Source organism: Ciconia boyciana, chromosome 7 (assembly GCF_034638445.1).
Source record: "Ciconia boyciana chromosome 7, ASM3463844v1, whole genome shotgun sequence".
Taxonomy (NCBI): Eukaryota; Metazoa; Chordata; class Aves; order Ciconiiformes; family Ciconiidae; genus Ciconia; species Ciconia boyciana.
The window spans coordinates 548,362-570,107 of NC_132940.1; the positions used below are offsets into that span (position 1 = coordinate 548,362).

Consider the following 21,746-nt stretch of genomic DNA (forward strand, 5'->3'; position numbering starts at 1 on the left):
TGCCATTAGGGAATTCGGTCAGTACGGAGATAAACACGGCTCTAATGAAACATGAAATAAAATATGAAAACCCATAGGTAAATGCACGAGAAAAAGATGCATTGTGTTTGCAGTCAAATTACATTGATATAATACACAGCACATGCTTAAAAATAGCATGAAATGGAAAAATTAAAAATGCAGTCACTCTAGAAGCAAAATTAAAAATAAATAATTTGAGGTATCTGAATAGAAGCTTAGTGTGAACAAGCTTTTTTCCACCTTGCAGTGCTAAGGTATATACTGATTGTTCATGTAATGAGCTGCTAAAAACAAAGAGGATCACAGAATTGGATAGGCTTGGATGCTCCCCCTGCACAGCATCTTGTGGTGCCACAGCCTAAGATGTAATACAGGGCTAGACGGAGCACTGGCATGACCTAGCATGACACCTCCTATATTTAAAAAAAAAAAAGGGGGGGGGGGGGGGGGCACGGGCAAGAGGGAACAGAGAAAAGTACATTTAAAGTTGTACACATAAAAAAGGCACTTTCCTTTTTGATCAGGCCAGAACAGAAAGTATAAAATGTAACTTATCTATTTGGAGCTGGATCTTTGGCCTCTAAACCAGAAAGAAAAGGACACCTTTATTAGTACAGAGTGGAGAAGGGGAAGAGAGAATAGACATTGTGTTTCTCCTAAGAGGTGCATCGTGGTACCACTCACAATAGTTCACCTCTCTGTTGTCCCTTACTCCGCTGGTCTGCACGAGGATTAAGCATCACTCCAAGGACTCCGACAGTTCAGTTTAGAGAAATACAAAATGTAGGTTTTCCTGTGGCACATATCAGTAAATCTGTGGATAACAAAAAGTTGGTAGCTGCCCAATCAAACTACCAGCTTCCAAACGACTAACAGTAAAAAAAAAAAAAAATCAGTATGTCTTGATGCCAGGTTTTGACCCCAATATTATTAGTCACAAGGGAAAGAATGATCTCTCATGCAAATCTTTGTCCTCTGATGAAAAACAAGAAAGTATAAAAAAATTACAAAATGAAAAAAAAAAGAAAGAAAACAATTAATTCTTAAGACAAGATGTCTTGATTTAAAAAGTACGTTTAATAAATTTATCTTTACCCATTTGAAACACTACTGTAAAAAGGCAGCATGAAAAGAGAGAAACATAAGTTATTGCTATATCATTCCATGTTGCTGGAGCTAACGTTCTACTTTAAAAAACTTTTAAAGCAGTTTTCAGTCAAATTTCTAATTAATTTGTTCTGTATCATATTCTTACTGACCACAAAACATAATAATGTGCACCCCAAGAAAAGTCACCAATTAGTGTTTTTCAGAGATTGAAATATTTCATTACTTCTTTCATCAAAAGAGTAGTTTATCTGCATTTGCTGCATTATTAATGTTATCCTACAACAACGCTGTTAATGCAATTTCATTATTTCTACTTCAATGAAATCAGAGAAAAGATCTGTGTACTTTTTTCTTATGATTTTTACAAGCTGGAAAGTAATTTATCATCCACAAATGAAAAGAGGAAATTTGTTCAAGTACTGTTCCTTCTACAAATCAGACTTCTCTTTTTGTCTTTGTAGATGGATTTCGTCATGAATTTGCTTCCTAAACTTCAACATGACTTCTACATCTTTGCAGGTGAGCATTTCTTCAACAGACAAGAGCTTAAAGCCATTCAGTTTAAAAGCTGACATGTGCTGCACAGAATTTAACATTTTTAACGACATTCTAACTGATTCACTTAAAGTAGAACAAACAGGAAAAATCCTAGCAGTCCACAACCCCAAATCTGTGCTGCCGCTGGAGAAGAGCTGGTCTGAAACCTTTATGCCCCAGAGGTCCAAGCATTCTGGTAAGCTGACCCCAAAAAACTGGAGTGAATGTATATCTGACAACAATTTCACATTCTTTTTCAAGTCGTCTTCTACACTAAACACCATACTTACATACTTCACTTGATCGTTAGCTTTTATACTTAATGAACTCAGAAAACAGTTTGAAGGTATGTCTACTTTCAAATTTATGTACGATCCACTAATAATGCTGTTCTTCCCTACTGAGACTTCAGGTCCAATTCTAGAGTATTCAATAACGGATCCGGGTCCTATAAAACACCCAGGCTCAAGTATGCTTTGAATGATACTGGCTGATCGATCCAAGGTCTCAGCTTTGTCAGGAAAGATGCTAAAAGCCACAGACAGTAAGTCGAGCTCAAACTTCAGTTTGCTATCAGATGTAAAATGAAACAAATACTCTTGAGTCGTTCCAATGTGATAGAACTTGGAGTTGTTTAAGACTATAACATTAAGCGTAGTTCCTTTCAGAAGGGAGTATAGCTTCTGCCGTACTTCTACTAACTGCGATTCCTCTTTTGTGACATTACTGGTACTTTTTGTGTAATCTTGAGTGGCTCCAGGTCCCAGGGCCTGGAGGAAGTCACCATAGGCATCTATTTCACAGCAGAGAGTGCCCATCTGCTTATAAAACGTCAGTAATCGTTTTGCAATGCTATGATCCATGTAAAATATACTGTCTGTATACACACACTCTGAGCCCATTTCTGAGTCACTGTGGCGTCCAGAGGAACTTAGCCGAGAACAATTCCCTCTTACACATACTGCACCACACTGGCGCATCGTCTCAATATCAGGCTTGTGCAGGAAATGATGGCAAGATGTGTATTCAAGTCCTCCTTTTCCTGAAAAACTGGATGGATCTAAAACAAACACTCCGTGAGTGGTCCCAACTGTCAAATCTGAAGGGTGAGCTAATGCGGTAAATCCAGGTTTATCAAATGTGACGGTTTCTGTAACTCCAGTGCTGTAAAGTTCTATGTCATCCGAACACGTAATGAGAATTCCTGGTTTCATGTGGCTGGGGAAATCAATGTACATGGCAAGCTTCAGTTCCAACATCTGATAAATGGGATCGCCAAAAGGCAAAGCTGTGAAAATCTTTCCCAGTGCACTTGCATTTGGTAAACGTTGACTGTAACCACCTTGAAGAAAAAGACATTTTTAATTATACAGAGAGACTGTATATAAATAAGCAAAACCTAAACCTATATAGCTTTTTTACATATACACAAAGGTATAACACCCCCCCCACCCCGCCCCCGGCTTGGTCATATACTAAGTATTCCTCAAAAAATGACAGATGCAAAAAAAAAAATCAAATCATTCTTCTTCAAATGTTTCTCAAATCAGATCTGACCTTATGTCCAAAATTTACCATGCCTTAACTAGCTTGTATTAAAATTGTGGCAGATTTCATTACCTTTACTTTGCTTCAGAGCTGGAATATGGACCACTTGTCTATAACTTAAGTGAAGAAAGCAAATGACGCCTGCTTTTTGCTTGAAAAAAAAGGAGGAGCCTTGCACCTCTGCTGGGAATTTTAAGTCAGAGGTAAGTCAAATAAGCAGTGGTCTGGTCAGGTGACTTGTTATTACCTGGTTTCTTTCTCCTCTGCAAGACTGATGCACCTTTTGGAAGTGTTCTGACTAACTGGACAAGGCGGCAAGTATTCAGTCTGCCTGTAGTTATGAGGACCCCTGGGTCCCCTACAGAGAGGGCCATCTCCTTCAACGGGTATTTCAAGGCAGGAGCTTAATTCAGATACTCTGAATTACACTTCCTTCTCCACTGTTTGAGAGAACAACTTAAGTGATGAGAAGAAATGCTTAAGTGACAGTAGTATCTCCTAAGCATCGATCTAAATTCAAGTGATCAGATCAGATACATTTGGAGTTACTTTTCTGAGGGAACTGCATTTCAGAACTCTGACTCTGCCATCACATTAATTTTAGAAAAAAATAAAAGAAAAAAGGGGTACAACTTTAGAGTGTGAAATGTAAAACAGAATTTACCAGAATGAATGAGCAGCACAATAAAAGAAGTCCATTTATCACCATACAGATCTTCCAAGCATCGAAGAACATGAAATGTTGATCCACCATTTCCTAAAGAAAAAATATTTTAGTATCTGCTGAAAAGAGCACCAGTAACATCTGCGTTGACACATGAAGCATACTGGGATCTGGTGCTGTGGCAGGGTGATCAGGAAGCATGTTTTAAATGCTGCCTTTTGCTGTGGAAAACGTGTCATTTATTTTTAAAAAGGTCCTATGACTGCAGAGACAATCTTTTAAGCAAACCGAGTGTCAATGGATGCACAGATGCCCGAAATTTCCTAAACCAGTTCTGACCGAACAGTCTTTCTGCTGCATCGCAGTTGACAACATCATGCAACGAAGATGACGGACAGCCACTCTGGAAGCCTTGTGCACTCAGAGGGGAGGGCATCTTGAGTAGACGGCTCGTGGGAAAATACCGTGTTCTCCCCTCCCAGCCATTCTCTGAGCGGCCCCAGCACGTGAAGCATTTCATCGTTTCAACAGGCCATAACTTAACCATAAAAACTAGCTCCCGTAGGAAACAAGTCATACTGAAGTTCACTACTGACTTGAAGCAAGCATTCAAAAGTACTTTTGACATTTACAGTACGGAAATGAGGAAAAATGTTTGGGATATGAGGAAATGGTTTGGGATATTTTCTATGTGCTCCTACAACACATAATTGCTAGATTTCTGAGAATAAATCTCTGCCTGTTATTCTACACTGCGGACAGGCTACTGAGATTAGTTACTTTCTACATCAAAGTGAACAGGTATTAAGAGTTATAGGATGATATTATGGACAGACTACTTTCTTCTAGGTTTTTGCCGCGCATTGGGTAATATATTAAAACATATTCACATTGTTTAAATTTAAACAATCAGGTTAAGGTAAGAAGTATGAATTTATAAAAAACATGAGTTAGTGTTGCTCTGTATTCCATACGACACACTCAGAAGAGTCATACAGCATCATCGACATGCACTCACTCAAAACCACCACGACGATGGAGTCCCAGAGAGTACAGCGGGAAGTCTAACGGCCAAATATTAACTTACGTTAAGTCCGAAAAAGCAGCCAACCTGCGATGCTCGCAGTTGCACAACTGAATCAAAACGACACGCTGTTTAATGGCATTAGAACTGACACTTGTGGTTTAATTAATACTTCAGACTTTAGCAGCATTTTGGAGCCCTTTCATTGCAGCAGGCAGCACACAAGCACAAAGCCTGCTTCCACCTGACCGAAAAGGAGTATCGTTATGTAAGCGTACTATATGAGTATAACTCTATTGAATATATAGTACATCAAGCGAGTATAACTCGTACAATACCACCGCGAGGTGCTGCGCCTGCTCCCCGTGCGGCGTGCCCGTACCCTGCGGCAGCTAGGCCAGCACTCGCCGCGCAGGCAGGGCGCGGTGCGACCCGCTCCACGTCCACGCCCAGCACGCGAGCCCGCGTGCTCGCACCGCACGCCGCGGCTCTTCCTTCTTTTCAGATCTACACCAAACCCTGCCGGAGCTCGCAGGAACCGAAGGCAGGGCAGGCAGGGCAGGAGAGGCCTGGCCAGCGTCACACAGCCCCTTCCGCCCCTCCGAAGGCAAAAGCAGCTGCCTGCAGCGCGGACACGGGCTCGTCCTGCCCAGCCGCTGCCCCCCGCGAGAGCAAGGGGAGAGCCGGCGACGGGTGCCCACCGATTTTCGGTCCAGGTGGATCCACAAAAACATGGTACCGGACCCCCAGCGGCAGCTCCCTTCTGCTCAGCTTCTCCGCCAGCTGCTGTCGGTAGGCCAGCGCCTGCTCCGCGTCGGCGGCCGTCACCGCCACGACGTCCCAGAACTCGCCGGGGCGGGCGGCCTTCCCTGCCGGCAGAGCGGCACCGCGTCAGGCGCGCCGGCGGGCGGGAGCCACCGACCCCGCCGGAGCGCCGCGCCGAAGCCCGAGGCGTCCCGAGGTCAGGCAGGGCGCACCCGACCCACAGGACGCCCGCGGGCCGGCCGCAGGCCGAGCGCTCCAGAGCTGGGCCGGGGCCGGGCCCCCGCCGCCTCCCCGCCCGCCCCGCCCGGGGCCGCCCCACCTCTGAGCGCCGCGAACCGCGCCAGCCGCCGCCCCGTGGCCTCCCGCCGCGCCGCGCTCCGCTCGCCCGCCGCCGGCATGGCCGCGCCGCCGTCCCGGGGCCGCGCCCCAGTGCTGCTACCGCCGCCGCCGCCGCCGGAGCGCCCGACCCGGAAGAGCCGGGCTGGGGCCCGGGGCGGGGCCCGGCGGGGCGGGCGGGCCGGCCGGTGCCCGGGTCGGCCCCGCGGCGCCGCAGCCGAGCTCAGCGCTCGGGTCGCGCCCGGGGCGGGGCTGGGAGCAGGGCTTGCCGCCTGCCGCGGTGCGGAGCGGACGGGAGACTCGCCTCGGGCCGCCGGGGGGGGCGAGTGCGAGCCCGGGCAGCGGGCCCGAGCGGGCGGCAGCGGCCGGGCGCCGGCGCCGGGCCGCTCTCGGGGCTGGGCCTGCCCGTCGGCGTACGGAGAGGGGCCGCTGCTCGCCTCTCCGCGGCTTCGGCCTCCCCGTGAAGTGGGGCCCTACCCGGGCCGCTGTCGGGGAAGGGGCCACGGCGGGACGGGCTGGACGGAGGCCTTTTCTGCGCTGCCGCCGCCCTCGCCTGCGCTCCGGTTTTTTTTTTTTTCCTTTTTTTTTTTAATAGTACCTGATCACTAAGTTCTTGGGTCTAAAGCTATTGCAAGTGGCGTTGCGTTCAGAAGGAAGAGGCACCGCTTCCGCCGGCTGTCCTTGCCGGAGCTCTGTGCCTGCCGCCGGTGCCCGCGCCGGCTAAACGGTGAACCGTCAGGTGCGCTTCGTCTGCCGTGGCCCTTGGGTTTTTTAACGCAAACGGGGATTTTTAAGGAAAGAAATTTATTTCCCATTCTTTTTAGTTACACAACTGGTAGAAAAGACATTCATACGTCGGGGCTCGGCTTTGGAAATGCTTTGCTGCCTCAAAACGCAGGGCCCAGGTTGAGCTCAGGATCTGAAGGGCTGGGTTTCCCCAGGCCTGACGCCTTCAGGCTGCGTTTGTAGAAGCAGATCATCGTTTGGAGGTTTAGGATACGTCTCCGTGGTGGTCACAGGAGGAAGTAGGGTGAGTTAGGTTGCTGGTTTGGTAGTCTAATTAGGAACGGAATCCTAATTGCACGTGAACTCGTCCGCTTCAGCCTTCCTTGCCCATGTCTGACCTGCTTGCATATGCTGTGGCACTCCCCGGCCGTTCCTGGGGTACGCTTGCTGAGCCCTGAGCTGAGCGGGGTTTGGAGTAGATGAACAGATCCTACAAGGACTTGCTGCAGGCTCTTGTATTGTGTGTGATTATCTGATATCTTCTGGCGGTATTCACACAGCTGAAAGTTTTTCCCGCTGCAGTTCTTTGCCCTGGATATTGTGATTTTTGATCTGTGGACTTCATCTGTCTTCCTGATTTAGAGTCTGCTGAGACTACAGATACCAAATACAAATAGATGAAAATGAAAGGAGGGTTTGTCTTGATAAGATCTCATTATGCATAAATCTTACAATAAAAAGTAGCTGTAAAAGCACGATAGGAGCTACTGAAAAAAATAATTTAGGAAGTTAAAAAAAAGGTTAGAAAAAATCTATAGTTTTTCATGATTGTAAACCGCTGACAGAGAAGATTAAAGAAAAAGAGATGAATACTCCACTGCAGCTTTATCAGTTTGAGACTTTTCTGTGATGCATGTGATAACAGCCTTAATCAGTGATGTACCCCACAAAGATCTGTTTGATCCTTCCTTGTGTTCTCAACTTACTCCAGTAAGGGACACAGCCTGTTTTGTTGAAACTATACTTTTGCTCTTTTGCATTGAGTTTTTGTTGTTGCCAACAACTCTATTGACCTCAGTGAGAAAAAGTTCCTGGATCCTAAGTCCAGCTTTAAAGATTTAAGGTTTAGTTACAACAGGTGAAGATTCACTGCTTTTTACAGTTTTTTTTTTTAATACTGTTTTCCCCTTTCTTACCTCCTGGCTAATGTAGCGTTAGTGATGAATCCTGTCAATTGACTGTGTTTCATGAACCCAATTAAAAACTGCATCACCCCAATTACATTGAAAAGTGCTCTAGACATTAAGCAAACATTTTCTGTTTTAAGTCAGAAGGATGAGTGATTCTTGGCAAAGCTGGGAACCCTCACATATTAACCAGAAAGTCTTCCTGTGTCCCATTCCTTATGAGTAGTTTATTTGCCGAGGGAGAATTCCTAGCTTTCTGAATTGGAAAAAAGGAATTGGAGTTGGGAAGTCTTTTTATGGTGTTATGGTAGAGTCCCCTTTATTGATTGTGCTCTTCTTAATCTATCCCTGACTCATGGGTCTTAAGACGTGGTATATAATAAACACAGTTTGGGAGAGGTGTCTTTTATAGCTCATGTATTTCATAGAATCATTAAGGTTGGAAAAGACCTCTAGGATCATCCAGTCCAACCGTCAACCCCACACCTCCATGCCTACTAAACCATGTCCCAAAGTGCCACATCTACGCATTTTTTGAACTCCTCCAGGGATGGTGACTCCACCACCTCTCTGGGCAGCCTGTTCCAATGCTTGACCACCCTTTCAGTAAAGAAATTTTTCCTAATATCCAATCTAAATCTCTCCTGATGCAACTTGGGGCCATTTCCTCTTGGCCTGTCGCTTGTTACTTGGGAGAAGAGACCGACCCCACCTCGCTGCGACCTCCTTTCAGGTAGTTGTCAATAGTGCTCAATAGTGACGCAGTTTTCACAGTGCGATTAAAAATACATGCTAATTTACAAGTCATTTAGGAAACTACTGGCGATACAAAGTAATTAATGGTTTACTGACAATAATACTAATTCCTTTTTAGCTGCAGCAAGCCTTTGAAGCTATAATTGGGACCCTAATGCTTGCAGTGAAATACTGCTGCAATTCAACAGAATTTTTGTTTTGAACTTTTCGTCATTAGTCAGACTTCCTAACGCATACATTTCTGTTTGCAGTCTCTAAGATAATCCAAGTCTAGAATAATTATTGAATCCAACTATTCATGGTAATAATTTCTTTTAAAATTATTTCTGTTGGATGGTTATTCATACTTTTAATAGTAATATTTTATAATCACTTAACCTGATAGTTGATTCCAGGAAATGATAGTTTGTCATCAATACTGCATTGCTCTGTCCCCCAAAATTTCAAATAATACATAAAGTAATGTAGGTGATTCGTTAGATTCAGTGGCAGAGCCAGTGAACCGCTCCAGGAAATACATTTTGTCTGAGTGATGAAAGCGGAGGTGTTCACCGTTTGTGCTTAGTAGCGTCCCGGGAGAGCTTTTGTGAGAGCAAAACTATTTACACTGGCATTTAACTGAAGTGTAAATCCCCAAATTGCTTTTTTCTATGGAAATTGTGGTTACAAAATAGCAGAAAACACATATGTTGTTGTGTGTTGCTGAACGCCACCTCACCTCCCGTCTGATCGTGCTGGTCTCCTGTGTCCCTCAGTCTTTGGTGTAACGGCCTTAGGTACAGCCCAGCTCTGCAATCCTTGTGTCAAGTAGAGAAGACGGATTAATGTGCAACTCATTGCATTTGTGTATGAACATTTGGTTAAGTAAATAAAATGTCAGTGTTGTGGAATCATGCCAGTAGTTAGCAAAGTACCTTCTGTGACCCGCGGGAATGCAATATGTCGTATACAATGCCGTTAGCACAACAGTATTTCTTACTTAAACAATTAGTGCCACTGGAGTTTTCTCTGCCCTGTGGGTGTATGGTATTTCATAAGTAGTATTATAACAAATAGCTGGATATTTTCTTTGCTTATCTGAAATTCTCCTTTTAAAGCTGAACACAGCCTTTTACGTAGTCTTTGTATTCTTCTTTTCCTGGACCTCTGAGGGATGAATAAAAGGAGAGAGCTTATCGTGAAGAAGTTAACTGAATACAGAATATCTTGTTTCTACTTCAAAAAATCTGATACTTGAATGTCAGCAAACTATTGATCAGAGTCTGTTGTAAAAAAGTTAGAAGGCCTGGTCATAGTTCAGTGAAATGGGCTGTATCTAGAGAGTGTGGGGCATTTGCAATATTCTTTTTTTCACTTAAAATATGCATCCTCTCAAATAATTACGTTATCAATATTGATTCACTTGGTGTTGTGCTGGAGCTCCATGCACATCAGGTAAATAATAATATGTTGTGAAGATGCAAAAACGAAGTTGATTTGTTTTTAGATTTGTGTAGTTGTGTTCCTTAGAAGCAATATATATTGAATAAAGTATGATTTCTTCACAGAGGAAGCTCTTCTGACTGAGTATATTCATTTTTTTACTAGGGACAGGCGGTTACATCTTGGGCTGACAGAATTTTTGCCGTATGTGATAAAAAGGCGAGTGTTTTTCCCATGCCTACCCTGCTGTTTGGTGAGAAGGCGTGATACCAGGAGTTTCAGTGTTTGAGGTCTCCCTTCCTTTAGAAAGGAGTGGAAAGGATGATGATGGTAACGTGGTTGGTTACACGTGAATTCAGGATTTTTGGTATTGAAATGGATTTGGTTTAAGGGCTGTAGTTTGAAAAAAAAATCTTTGCTGTACAGAGAAAATGATAAAACTTCTTGTGAGTATTTTGTACATTTTAAATGACATAAATAAACAATAGGAAAAGGCTATATGACAGTTTACGTATTGTAAGCTGGTAATGATTTATTGTTCCTACTGTGCGTTGAACTGCTTCATCTGTCTCTCTGTAAGTGGTTAAACCAGGAAGGCACCTGCTGCTTCCCCTGTCCCCAAACTTACTCGGAAGGTTTTTCTGTAGATATTTGGTATATGTTCTCCAGTTTTTGGTTTTAATCTACTGTTAATCTACTATTTAATCTTTCAGTTCATGGATCAAAAGTTGAACTTTAATCTGCAGTTTCACATTTGGCCTTCTGAGCTCTACACGTGCTGGAGATAAAATGAGACAGAACAAGCCAGAAACAGGAAAATTCTGCAACGCTGCTTAGAACAACGTAATCCAAAATTCCAGTCTGCTTTGCAGTAAGTCCAGTTTTTTAGATATGTAAAATGATGGCGCTGTACTGAATGGCTCAAAGAGTGCCTGGTGTTTCATAGCTGCTGCAGTGACCTCTGAGTTTAGCGTGATCATCCTGCAGTCACGAAGGCCAGGTTCAGCCCTTGTCTAGTCGGTAAATTTACTTCTATTTATTCCAGTATTGAGCTGGCCTGCATATGACTGTTATAATCTTAGGTGTTAATAAATTACATTTTTCTGAAGGATGAATTTTCATCATTATTTCAGATACGGCATCTTCCAGGTCCAGTGTTTTGGGAAGGCTTGAAGGAATTAAGTCTACTGTATCTTCATGATAATGAAACTGGAAAAATGGCTAATGTGCATTCATTATCTTTCAGTCCTAATCTGACAGGCCTCACGTTGTTTGATACTCCACTGAGCCTGAAAATAGCCTGTAGGCATATTGTTGTTAACAGCATTTTCTCCCTCAAAGCACTGGGTTACTGTGTAATTTCTGATGAGGAAATTGTTGGGAGATGGAAACCTCGTGACAAATAGAAATGTTTTTGCCATTATCTTCTCCTTGACGTTTCTCCTGTTGCTAGAGAGGTAAGCCAGCTCGTAGCACGCTGCTCTCTAAAGGTTCAGTTGTGACAATGTTTTTTCTAATTGCATGGCTCTTGTTTGATTAGAGCTTCATTAACACAAAATTTTATTGAACTGTGTTCAATCTAACAGGATTAGGGATCCGTAACTGAAATTGTTTATTTAACGTGGCTGCATAATGTTTTTCAGGTGATGTAGTGGAACTGTATGGTATCTTGCTTCAGAACAAAACATTTATGCATTAAGAACAATGCTTAACTGAATATATGTAGTCCACTTAGCTCACACTAAGTTCCTAATTCTTTTGTCCTTCGTGTTTGTTAGCACCTGCCGGTGCATCCTGTGGTTGAACAGAGAGGAGATCAGCTATGCCCTCTTTGTACGTGTTAAACCAGTTGAACTTCCCAATTTGAGCTTTTTGCCGAACTTGCACGGGGTTCCAGTCCTGGGGTCCTCTTTCTAGGTGCAAGGAATGGCCCTTGCCTTGCTGTGTGCGGTCAGAGCAGCCAGCCCACGCGGCAGCCGAGGCAGCAGCCGGGGGCTGACGGGTCCCCCCGTGGCAGCAGCCGGGGACCTCTGCTCTGAGCGGGGCTCAGTCCCGTAGGCTGCTCCGCTGCTGTCTCTTGGCGATGCCTTCCGACGGGTAAATTAAACAGGCTGGGGACATTGCTCTGGCCCTGGGGCCAAATGGCACGTGCAGAGATCTTTTAGAAATCTTATTTAATACTTCATCTCCGCTTACTTAATAGGACAAGAAATACACCGATGTATACAGGAAGCCCGTGTTTTATTGCTTTCTGGGGTTTCCTTCTGACTCTGGACCATACTGTCCCGTCTTCCTGTACATTTCCTTGTCTGTTTTCTCTAGACGTCTTTTCAGCACGCCTCTTCTCATCTTGGCTAGATTTACAGCTAAACGAAGTATTTCTTGTTTACTACAAAATCATACTAATTTATTTTCCTCTATATTCAAGGCTTTCCATTGGGCTTTTTAAAACTTCCCCATTTATTCTTTGTGTGAGTCCTTTCTAAACATTTTCATTATCATTTCTGTTGCTTTGTCTTTGGGGAACCCAAGCCCTTTGCCTGAAAGCAGATAGGGAAAAACTCATTCTCCTGCCTCTAACCATTCTCTAAGCCTAGCAGTTATTGTAAAATATTTTCCATTTTCTAGGCCAGTGGGCATATGATAAATCTTTCATCAAAACTGGCTACCTGGAGACGTTTCATGAAAAAGCTATGTTTTTATTACAAATGTTCATCAAAATCCATGACTTAGATACAGACGGGCTCTCACATTACTGTTTGCGCATAGGACAATATTTTTTCATATGCTATTTGTAAATTGGTTGTTGCCTTGGTGACTAGGGATAGCAAAGACACCACCAAAAGCATTTAAACTCTCTTTTAAAATTTCTGACCATGTTTTTGTAAATGACCACTCAATTTTACTCAGGTCCCTTTTGATGTAAGAAAACTAGTGCTTATGGAAATCATTTCAAGGACCTGTTAATAGTCAATCATTATTTGATCTACACAGTTTTAAATATGCTAGTGATTTAAAAAATAATACTTTCAGAAGTAAAAAAAGTATGAGAAATCCTGTGCATAGAACAGACCATGCTTTTACTTGACATAGCATAATTTGATTTTATAGGCTATGTAAATCCACTCAAGTTATGAGATATAAAAATTTCTATGTTATTTGCTTTTCCCAAAGTATGGTAACGTGAGAGACTACCTCAAAATAAAAATACACGATGACTGTACTCTGAGCCAGAACACTGGATCTGCACAACTCGGAACTTGGTATCTTTCATACCATGCGCTTTCAAGGACGTTATATTAGAGCTATATGTATTAGAATTATATGCACGCTGCATTCAACAAGATATTTCTTTTGTCATTGAGGACGAACTTTTGGAGTCTCAGCACTTGTTTACTAACATATTTAGTTTAATTTGTTAAAGTCAGGTGAATGGCAGAAAACAAGTACTGTAAATAGCATCTCTACGGCAGATAAAACCATTACTGCATTTTCATTTTATCTCTTACATTGTTAAGAACTTGATTGTATCTCATCGTGAAGACGTAAAATAACTTCATTTGCATATAAAACTGCCCATACTTCATAACTACAAGAGCAATCACTCCAGTAATAGTATTAAAAACCAGAAAGTATTTGATATCTATATTTATTCGGTTGGATGACTTCATCGAAAAGTTTGTGTGTCAGGATTTTAGTGTTTTGTCAGGTCCCAGTGCTGGAACTATCTACGGAAGTTATCCAGGCTTCGTGCATTTTTACTGTTTGGTGAAGTTAATAGATGTTAACAGATGCAGTTCTGCTGGTCAAAACATTTCTTCATTCACATCTTTTTTGATAAGTCAGTGTAGTGCACCCATCTCTGTAGGTGACATGGTTTATTTTGTGTGCTTTTCTCTCTAGCTTGTATGTTTAGCTGTGCTTTTACCGGTTACAACAATTTGTGCTATTCCCCACCGTTACTCGTGTACTTGGATAGGAGTCATTTTCCTGGGCCTGGAGGCTTTCTGCAGTTTGTTGACATTTTAATGTATAGTTGTTGTCTTATTATTTTCATTAAGTAGGCTATTCTCTTGCAGCTTTCCAGAACAAGGTTGTACCTCACGCTTTTTCTTTACCGTCTCTACTGTCTAGTATGAGAATGTATTAATGGAACATCAAAGTAGTATTATTCTTCAGAAGGGGGAGGAGGGGGGCTAAGTGCATTTGACAGAATTTACTTCTTTTGATTCTCACAAGCTTTGGTATGCTGTAGTATATTTATGCACTTTTCTTTGGAATGAAAGCGTGTTCTCGTGAGCAAGCGAGGCAGCGATGCAGAGGAATGCCTGTGGAGGAGGAGAAGTACACAGTTACTCAACATCGTTCAACATAGACAATAAAAGATTGGTTTTGAGGGTAGATTACTCCTTCCCTCCCCAAAATAGGTGGTAGTTTAAGTGCAGCCTTAGCTTTGGTTACCAGTTTTTTGCAGAAGGGTAGTTTCAAGTATAGTAAAGTCAGTTTTGGCCTTGACCTTTCCGTAGTGACAGCTAAGGCTCATGGAATTGATCCTGCATAGATGGTTGTTCCTGTCTTTAAATGATGCTGTGTTTGCTTTATATCTGCTTAAAAGCTCTTGGGTTATTTTTTCCAGAGGAAGACTTGCCTTTTGGGTGATCTTGTAAAAAATTCCCTGTTCGCAATTGGTGCTATAATTGGATCTTTTTTGGTATTTTTTCTATTTCCTCAACTCACATTCCTTTCCTGAGGATCATTTTTTATTTGTATTATGTCTGTCAGAATTTTAATCAAGACAGAGAGAGGATCATGGCATTATTTTTCTGCCTATTGATCCTTCTTATTCCAGTTTGTTTCAGCGATATTTTAGTCTGTTTTTACTTAGTGGATAAATCAAAAAGATGATAAAACCTGTGCCCCAGTGATAGTTTTCTTGAACTACTAAGCTTGTGAAGAGTGACAGCATCTGTATTATTTTGAAAGATCAAGTTTTGCCTCTGGGACAGTCACACTTTCTCACTCCAGCTACATAATTAAAACCAATCTCGGAACACTAATGCCGTGGGTATGCAGAGTAGTGTGCTGCCTTTGGGGAGAGCTGATTGAGCTGGTTATTAACCACCGTGCTGTGACCGGGACGTCGGCGTGGGTACCTGGAGAACCTTGCGAGGTTCCTCTGGTGTCTCAGAAGCTGCGTTTGCAATGATGGGAAGGGGTTTTGCTCATGCTGTTTGTTGCACAGTATCTGAAGAGCTGTAGTCTTTGTTAGCAGAGGTGGGACACCTCACTAGTTCACTAACCAGCTGCAGCTCTTAAAAATGTCTTCTGGGTGACTGAGGGGAAAAAGCCTTAACATGGAGAAATAATATCTCCAGAATTTTCTGTTCCACCATAGTGGGCTGCCTGATTTTGCGTAATTCTCGAGTTATGGTAACTTCGTACCCAAGCGATCCAGAAAAAAACAGTCTGTGATTTTTATTAGCTCATGATTGGTAACGTGGAGGATAAACCAGCACTGCCACATGGCTGCATGATAAGCGCTGCGCAAGGTTAGTGGTGACTTCCAATGGCACTGGGCCATCAGAGTGGTCCTGTAAGGCGGGGGCTGCTGGCGGTGCCCCCTTGGCTGCGTGCTCCGGGGCGAGCTTGACCCCGTTGGCAGCACGCTTGGGGTGAGCTCAGCTGGACTAGCCCTTGGCAGCACAGCCGAGCGTCCGCTCGCTGCCGGCTGTGGGACGAGTACCTTGCTGCAGAGGGGGCAGAGCGAGCCGGGCGCCCCGGGAACAGCACAGCGTCCCTTCATCCCGCCTGGCAGCTGCGCGGAGTGGGTGGGAGGCTCTGGGGGGGCCCTGGAGGACACAGCAGCGAGTCAGAGGAGGAGCAGAAAAATGGTGGGAGGTGGGAGGAGGGAGAGCAGGAGCCGTACTGGGGGAGAGGCAGCAGGGAGAAAGCGGAGAGCACGGCACGGCAGCAAAAGTAGTGAAACCAGCAGCAGGAGACGCAGCTCGCCAGGGTGGAGTAGTGGCTCCGACCCCGAGTCAGCCGGGTGCAAAGCACACTGAGAGGGTGATTTATCAAACACCTGTAAGGTGTGGGGTTATGAAAGGAGAAAAATGATACCTTGCTTTTGTGTTTTGCTGGGAGATTATGCGTGCGCTGACGTGATCCCAAGGAGGACGTGGGCTTAATTCTTGCCAGCTCTATCTGGTGCCCGATACCAAGTACTCCCAATAGGTACCAGGAGCATTACTGTACGCTGGTAATTTTGGGTTCTTAAAATGGATAGCAGGATTAAGTGCCATCATTGCCGCGGTGACAAAGCTTGCACATTTTTGTGCAAACTGGACACCAGGCACGTTGTCTTATTTATCCCAGTGTAGCGGCCGAGCTGTGTTTGTTACAAAGCAACAGGACCTGCAGAGGTTTCTGTCCAAGTCTCGTGGTCGTTCTGGAGAGAAGGGAAACGGTGCCCGTGCCCTGGTCATTTTCAGACAGACAAGTAGCTGTAGTTCCTAAACACAGCTGTGCTCTGAAACGAATAGCTGTTCAAAGCAGGGACCTTTAAGGGTTTTGTTCTTCATGCTTATGCATTTTACGGGTTTTTATTGCCATATTACATATTACCATAAAAACCTCGGTGCCTCCATAATGGCTTGAAAACTGTTTCATTATTATGTTAATATGAAGTCCTTTGCAGATAATGTTTTGTCAATCTTTTTGAAGTACTGTATATTACATTCTAAAAATAACATACTTATTCTTTATACTTACTGGATATTAACTGTGACTAGCAAGGGTTTCCTTGAAATTTGAAGATCTCTTCCAGACAACGTTTCATTTTATTAAACTCTTCTTTTTGTAACAGACCAGAGTCAAAACTTTCAGGACAAAAAATATCCCTTTATAAAAAAATGCTATTTTTTCTCATTTCTGATACATTAAAATCAGTCTCTACATTTAAGCAAGGAAGACTTGTGTAAAATTAATTTAGAATGACTGATGCTTCTTTAGTAACAAACCCAGATTTAAATTAAACGAAAGATGAACCTGGTACCATGTCTTTTTCAGTTTTGAGCGCCAGCTGCATGAGAAGAGTAAGAAAATTCATGAAAATTGTAATTCTATAATTTAACTTATTTCCATATGCTAAACATATGGAAACAGACCAACATGAAATATGTGGAAATCCGTGTTTAACATTTTATGTGTTAAAAACCTGTCTTTAGGCAATATGCCAGTAATATAAGGGGAATGCTGCTCTAGAGCGCCCACGCTCCAGCTCCAGCAGTGGTGGGCCTGGGGGAGGAGAGGCTGGGCTTTCCTTTCCCTGGGCCGAGTGCTCCTCTCCCGTCGCACGCGTGCTGCCTTCCCGCCCTTCCGCAGGCAGAATTACGCATTCCTGAAAGACCGTTCCTTTGACCACGTTTGGATTTGGCATTTTTAAATGGAGTTGTGTTTGCCTGTTTTGTGCTATGGGAAACAGAGTGGGAAGCTCCAGTCTCCTTTCTGATCCTTACAGGATTTATTTGAATATTGTTTCAATGTGCATTTGTATTTATTTTATTCCTTATCAGTATTCATGATCTTCATTTGAATGCTTATCTACGCCTTATATAATTTCCAGTTTCCATAAGTCAACTTTTCGGCCACCACAGCTTTTCTAGTTGGTGTAACCAGAACTGGACAGTATTCTTGGTGAGAACACACAATTGACCTTAAAAGTGTTACTGTGTCAAATGTAATTTCTTTGGCACTCATTTATTACACATTATTGTTACTTTTTTTCATTGATGGTACACTGTTTCTTCTCACGATTTTATGGGTATTTTAGAAATCAATGAAGTCTGTCAATAACAGATCATATTATCAGAACATATCAATATTATCAGAATATTCCTTTAAATGTGCATTACTTTGCATTTATCAGCACTGAATTTCTCCAGCTGCTATTTGTGCATTTGCTCACCTCTGTTAGGTTCCTCTGAAGATCCTCCAGACTGTATTATCTCATTAGTTTCATGAGATGCGCTTTTTGCCATTTCACAAAATGATAGCTGTTAAAGATGGGTAATAGATCCTCCTTAGAGGTTTGGAGAGTGTGCCCTGAGTTACACCGATCTGTTTGCTAGTGTGCTGCCCTGTTAAAGTGCCAGCAGAGAGCAAGGAGGCATTTTTCTTTCTGCTCAGAAACTTCGCTGCTTTGTCCAGAATGTATGGGAGCTTTTATTTCTGTTTTAGTTTCAGTCATTTTATTTGTCACTGAAACAGGGCTCACTAGTGGTCCTTAATTTGCAGGGTTACTGCTGGCACCTTAAAAAGACGTGTGGCTTTTACCATACACCAGTGCTCCTATGTAGCCACTGATTTTAAACAAGAAAGATTATTTTCTGTTAGCATCTCACCTTTGGCCTTAAACATCCTTCAAAGAAACCCCAAGTTAATACTGCAGTTCTGCACTAGGTTACGTGGGGTGAGGTCCTGTAATTGATGTCGGTGGGAGAATCCACTCTGTGCGTGCGGTGAACCCTGGACAAGGGTGGAAGGGGCATAAATAGAGCTTTGGGTTTTTGTGACAGCGAGATTGAGTAAATGTGGGACCAGAGAGCAGGCAGATTTCCTCTCACTGCCTGACGATGGTCCTACAGTGCTGTGGGAAAAATTGCTCCTGTTCATGGTACATCATGGATTCAGTTCTTGTTACACTACCATCGGTTCTTGGGCTGTACCTGTGTGAGACTGCTTATGTCTAATGCTGTTCAAGTGAGAAGAGATACATAACTCGTTATACCTAAGCGGGATTGTTGACTGTAAATAGGTAAAGAGAGGGAAGACTCAATCACGCTTACCAGAATACTGTATTTTTCATGTTAACATCCATTAAGCTATAAGACAAGTCAAGTGGTAACCCTGGGGCAGATTCCCCTTTTCAGTAGACAGGTTCAGCTTATGAGCGGGCTGTGCAATTCCTAGTTTGGACGGGTCTAACTTTGGCTGATATAAGTAGACCTTCCTATAGCCTGTTTTCTTTGTTATTGATGGCAGCCAGTTGGTCCACCCCAGCCTGGCAGAGTTCTTGCCCAAAGGATCTGAAAAGATGCTTGTGTTTGTATTGGCTCTGCATATATCACTGCATATTGTATACGAAAAAATCCTTCATTATTCATCCACCTTGCTGAGATACATTAAATAAGCTTTGAGGAGTTTAAATACGGATTTTCTTAAATTTTCTAAAATTTCAGACTAGATATTTCATTAACATTAAATAAACATTTCAGTATGGCGGTTCACTTAATTTCAGCTGCAACAAAAGAATTAACTCTGCTTTATTCCAATTTTGAGTACTACCTACTTCTTTATATACTGTGAAATAGTCACAAAGGTTGTTTTTACAGTAGAATTCCTTTGCCTGAACTTCCACTGCGGTGACATTACGTCAGAGATGAAGATAAACGAGTTAACAGTCAAAGCACACCTTCAGTGTGTGACAGGAAAAACTTTATGTACCACATCATTAAACCAGAACGGAACACTAACGGTGAAAAGCATTCATCTGGGAAACGAGTAAGTGTGCTATTCAAAACATTTTTTTCTAAGAAAAATGAGCTCTGCAAACAAAGGAAAGAACCATTCTAAGAATTCTGGGAAAGTCTGATAAAAACAGAGACTACATATAGGAAATTGTCACAGAATCACAGACCGGTTGAGGTTGGAGGGGACCTCTGGACGTCATCTGGTCCGACCGCCCTGCTCAAGCTGGGACACCCAGAGCCATGCCCAGACAGGTTCTGAATATCTCCAAGGATGGAGACTCCACCACCTCCCTGGCGGGACTCGGTCACCCTCACAGTGACAAAGCGTTTCCTGATGTCCAGAGGGACCCTCCTGCGGGTCAGCGTGTGCCCAGGGCCTCTGCTCCTGTCCCTGGGCACCGCTGGGAAGAGCCTGGCTCCGTCCTCTCTGCACCCTCCCTGCAGGTGTTTGTGCACAGGGGCGAGATCCCTGAGCCTGCTCTGCTCCAGGCTGAGCCGTCCCAGCTCTCCCAGCCTCTCCTCACAGCAGAGATGCTCCAGTCCCTTCATCTTGGTGGCCCCTCGCTGGGCTCTCTCCAGTATGTCCACGTCTCTCCTGCACTGGGGAACTGGACCCAGCGCTCCAGGGGTGGCCCCGCCAGTGCTGGGTGGAGGGCAAGGACCATGTGCCTCGACCTGCTGGCAATGCTCCTCCTCATACATCCCAGGACACTGTTGGCTTTCTTACAGTAATGTGGACATATGACACAAATACAAGATAGAGGTAGATCTCTAGGTTTAAATACTATATTTATGTATGTGAAATCTGAAGCCTTGCTAAGTTAACTGGCCTTTGAACGTCGTGGCGTGTGAAAGTAACTTCCTGAAGTACCGACGGGGACTGGAGGCACAGGGGAGCTGAGAGGGAGGGGGTTACTGCAGGGGGTGGCTTCGGGGCAGTTTCTGTTGCACCGTTACGGTGTGATGCCGTTGCTGCTGCAGCTGAAACACAGGTATTTCGCGTATTGACCTATTGCAGTCATCTCTAGGTTACGTCTGTGCACGTATAGCGCATCATGTATTAGTTGTTACTGCGTGAGCTCCCTGCCACTGAGCACAAGGCGCGTATTTAGATGTGCCATCTTTTACAATGCCTAAATAAGAACTGCTGTACCTTCTTAGTGGTATCAAGTATAAAGAGCATTAGAAAATCCCCTTTTATGAATAGAAGAAAAAGTTTGCTTCCTTTTTAGATATAACTTTTCTGCTTTTCTGCCTTTCCAACACCTTTTTGCCCTTTGCAGTTTCAAGGTAGGATGGAATTGTCCTACTCTTCTCAGTTAATGGTAATTTTCACCTCAGAGAACAGAACTAGGATTTTTTTCTTTTTAAGTTTAAAAATAACAGAATTACACCATGTAGGCCATGTGGCAGAAGAAGGAGGTGAGAAAGATGAAGGGAAGTTCAGAGCAAGGGGATTGGTAGAATGGTTGGATTTGGTCCTTTCTCTTTTCTGTGGGTGATTTACCTGCATCACTCTGTTCCTTCTTTAAATGGGCTTATATTCTACAATTTTAATTTCATAATGACTTTCATAAAGAAAACTCCTGCCGTGATGGGGAGTGAGATTATGATTAATTTTGAACTAGCAACGCTGCTTATTTGAACCTGAAAAGCAAACTTTTCTGAAGAGGTGGATTCAGCCATCGTTTCTGGGAACCAAGTATTCAGTGATAGACACAATAAAGTAACCACTTATGTAGTCTTTACAGTCTGGGTTTTTTCTTGTCAGGTGTCTTTCCAGAGAAAGTGTGTTACATTGCCTTCCACCGCTTCAAGGAGAGCAGAAAAGTCCACAGAGCATTTCTTCCAAATCTTTGATAATTATGAAATATCTGACCTTAATATAGGACAGGTTTTATTAGGACTTTGCTCTTTCTTTCCCTAGATTCATTTCATGTATTTTAACAAGTATATGATGAAGTGTGAGAGGAGTAGGTTTGTGCATTATTCCTGTGAGTTTGGCCACTGGCTTCAGTAGGTCAGGCTCTGCCATTCGGTCAAGTGACTTAAAGGTTTCGCATACATGTTGCCTTGCTCTTAACCTGCTCTTCATGGCATACGTGCTATAGCTGGCGTTG

The 21,746-nt window shown here is 43.4% G+C and overlaps 1 protein-coding gene and 1 long non-coding RNA gene across 6 annotated transcripts in view; one reads left to right on the forward strand and one right to left on the reverse strand.

Moving 5' to 3' along the window:
• Nucleotides 1–1,085: 1,085 nt before the first annotated feature.
• On the reverse strand, nucleotides 1,086–6,169 carry FPGT (fucose-1-phosphate guanylyltransferase). 2 transcript variants are annotated; one of them, XM_072867334.1, is made up of 4 exons: nucleotides 5,989–6,169; nucleotides 5,606–5,773; nucleotides 3,881–3,973; nucleotides 1,086–3,010 (listed from the first exon to the last, which is right to left on the reverse strand). In XM_072867334.1, exons 1-4 carry the CDS (start codon nucleotides 6,065–6,067, stop codon nucleotides 1,560–1,562), a joined length of 1,791 nt encoding a protein of 596 aa, XP_072723435.1. In that variant the 5' UTR covers nucleotides 6,068–6,169; the 3' UTR covers nucleotides 1,086–1,559. The 2 variants fall into 2 exon arrangements, with proteins under 2 accessions (XP_072723435.1, XP_072723436.1); XM_072867335.1 differs by lacking the exon at nucleotides 5,606–5,773.
• Nucleotides 6,170–6,196: 27 nt separating this feature from the next.
• LOC140654229 (uncharacterized) overlaps nucleotides 6,197–21,746 on the forward strand; it is an 86,195-nt gene continuing 70,645 nt past the window's right edge. For 3 of the 4 annotated variants that reach the window (XR_012043365.1, XR_012043368.1, XR_012043366.1), the window contains exons 1-3: nucleotides 6,197–8,651; nucleotides 10,262–10,315; nucleotides 10,810–10,967. This is a non-coding gene — a long non-coding RNA (uncharacterized lncRNA). The remainder of the gene's footprint in view (nucleotides 8,652–10,261; nucleotides 10,316–10,809; nucleotides 10,968–21,746) is intronic. The other variant, XR_012043367.1, reaches the window with a different exon arrangement.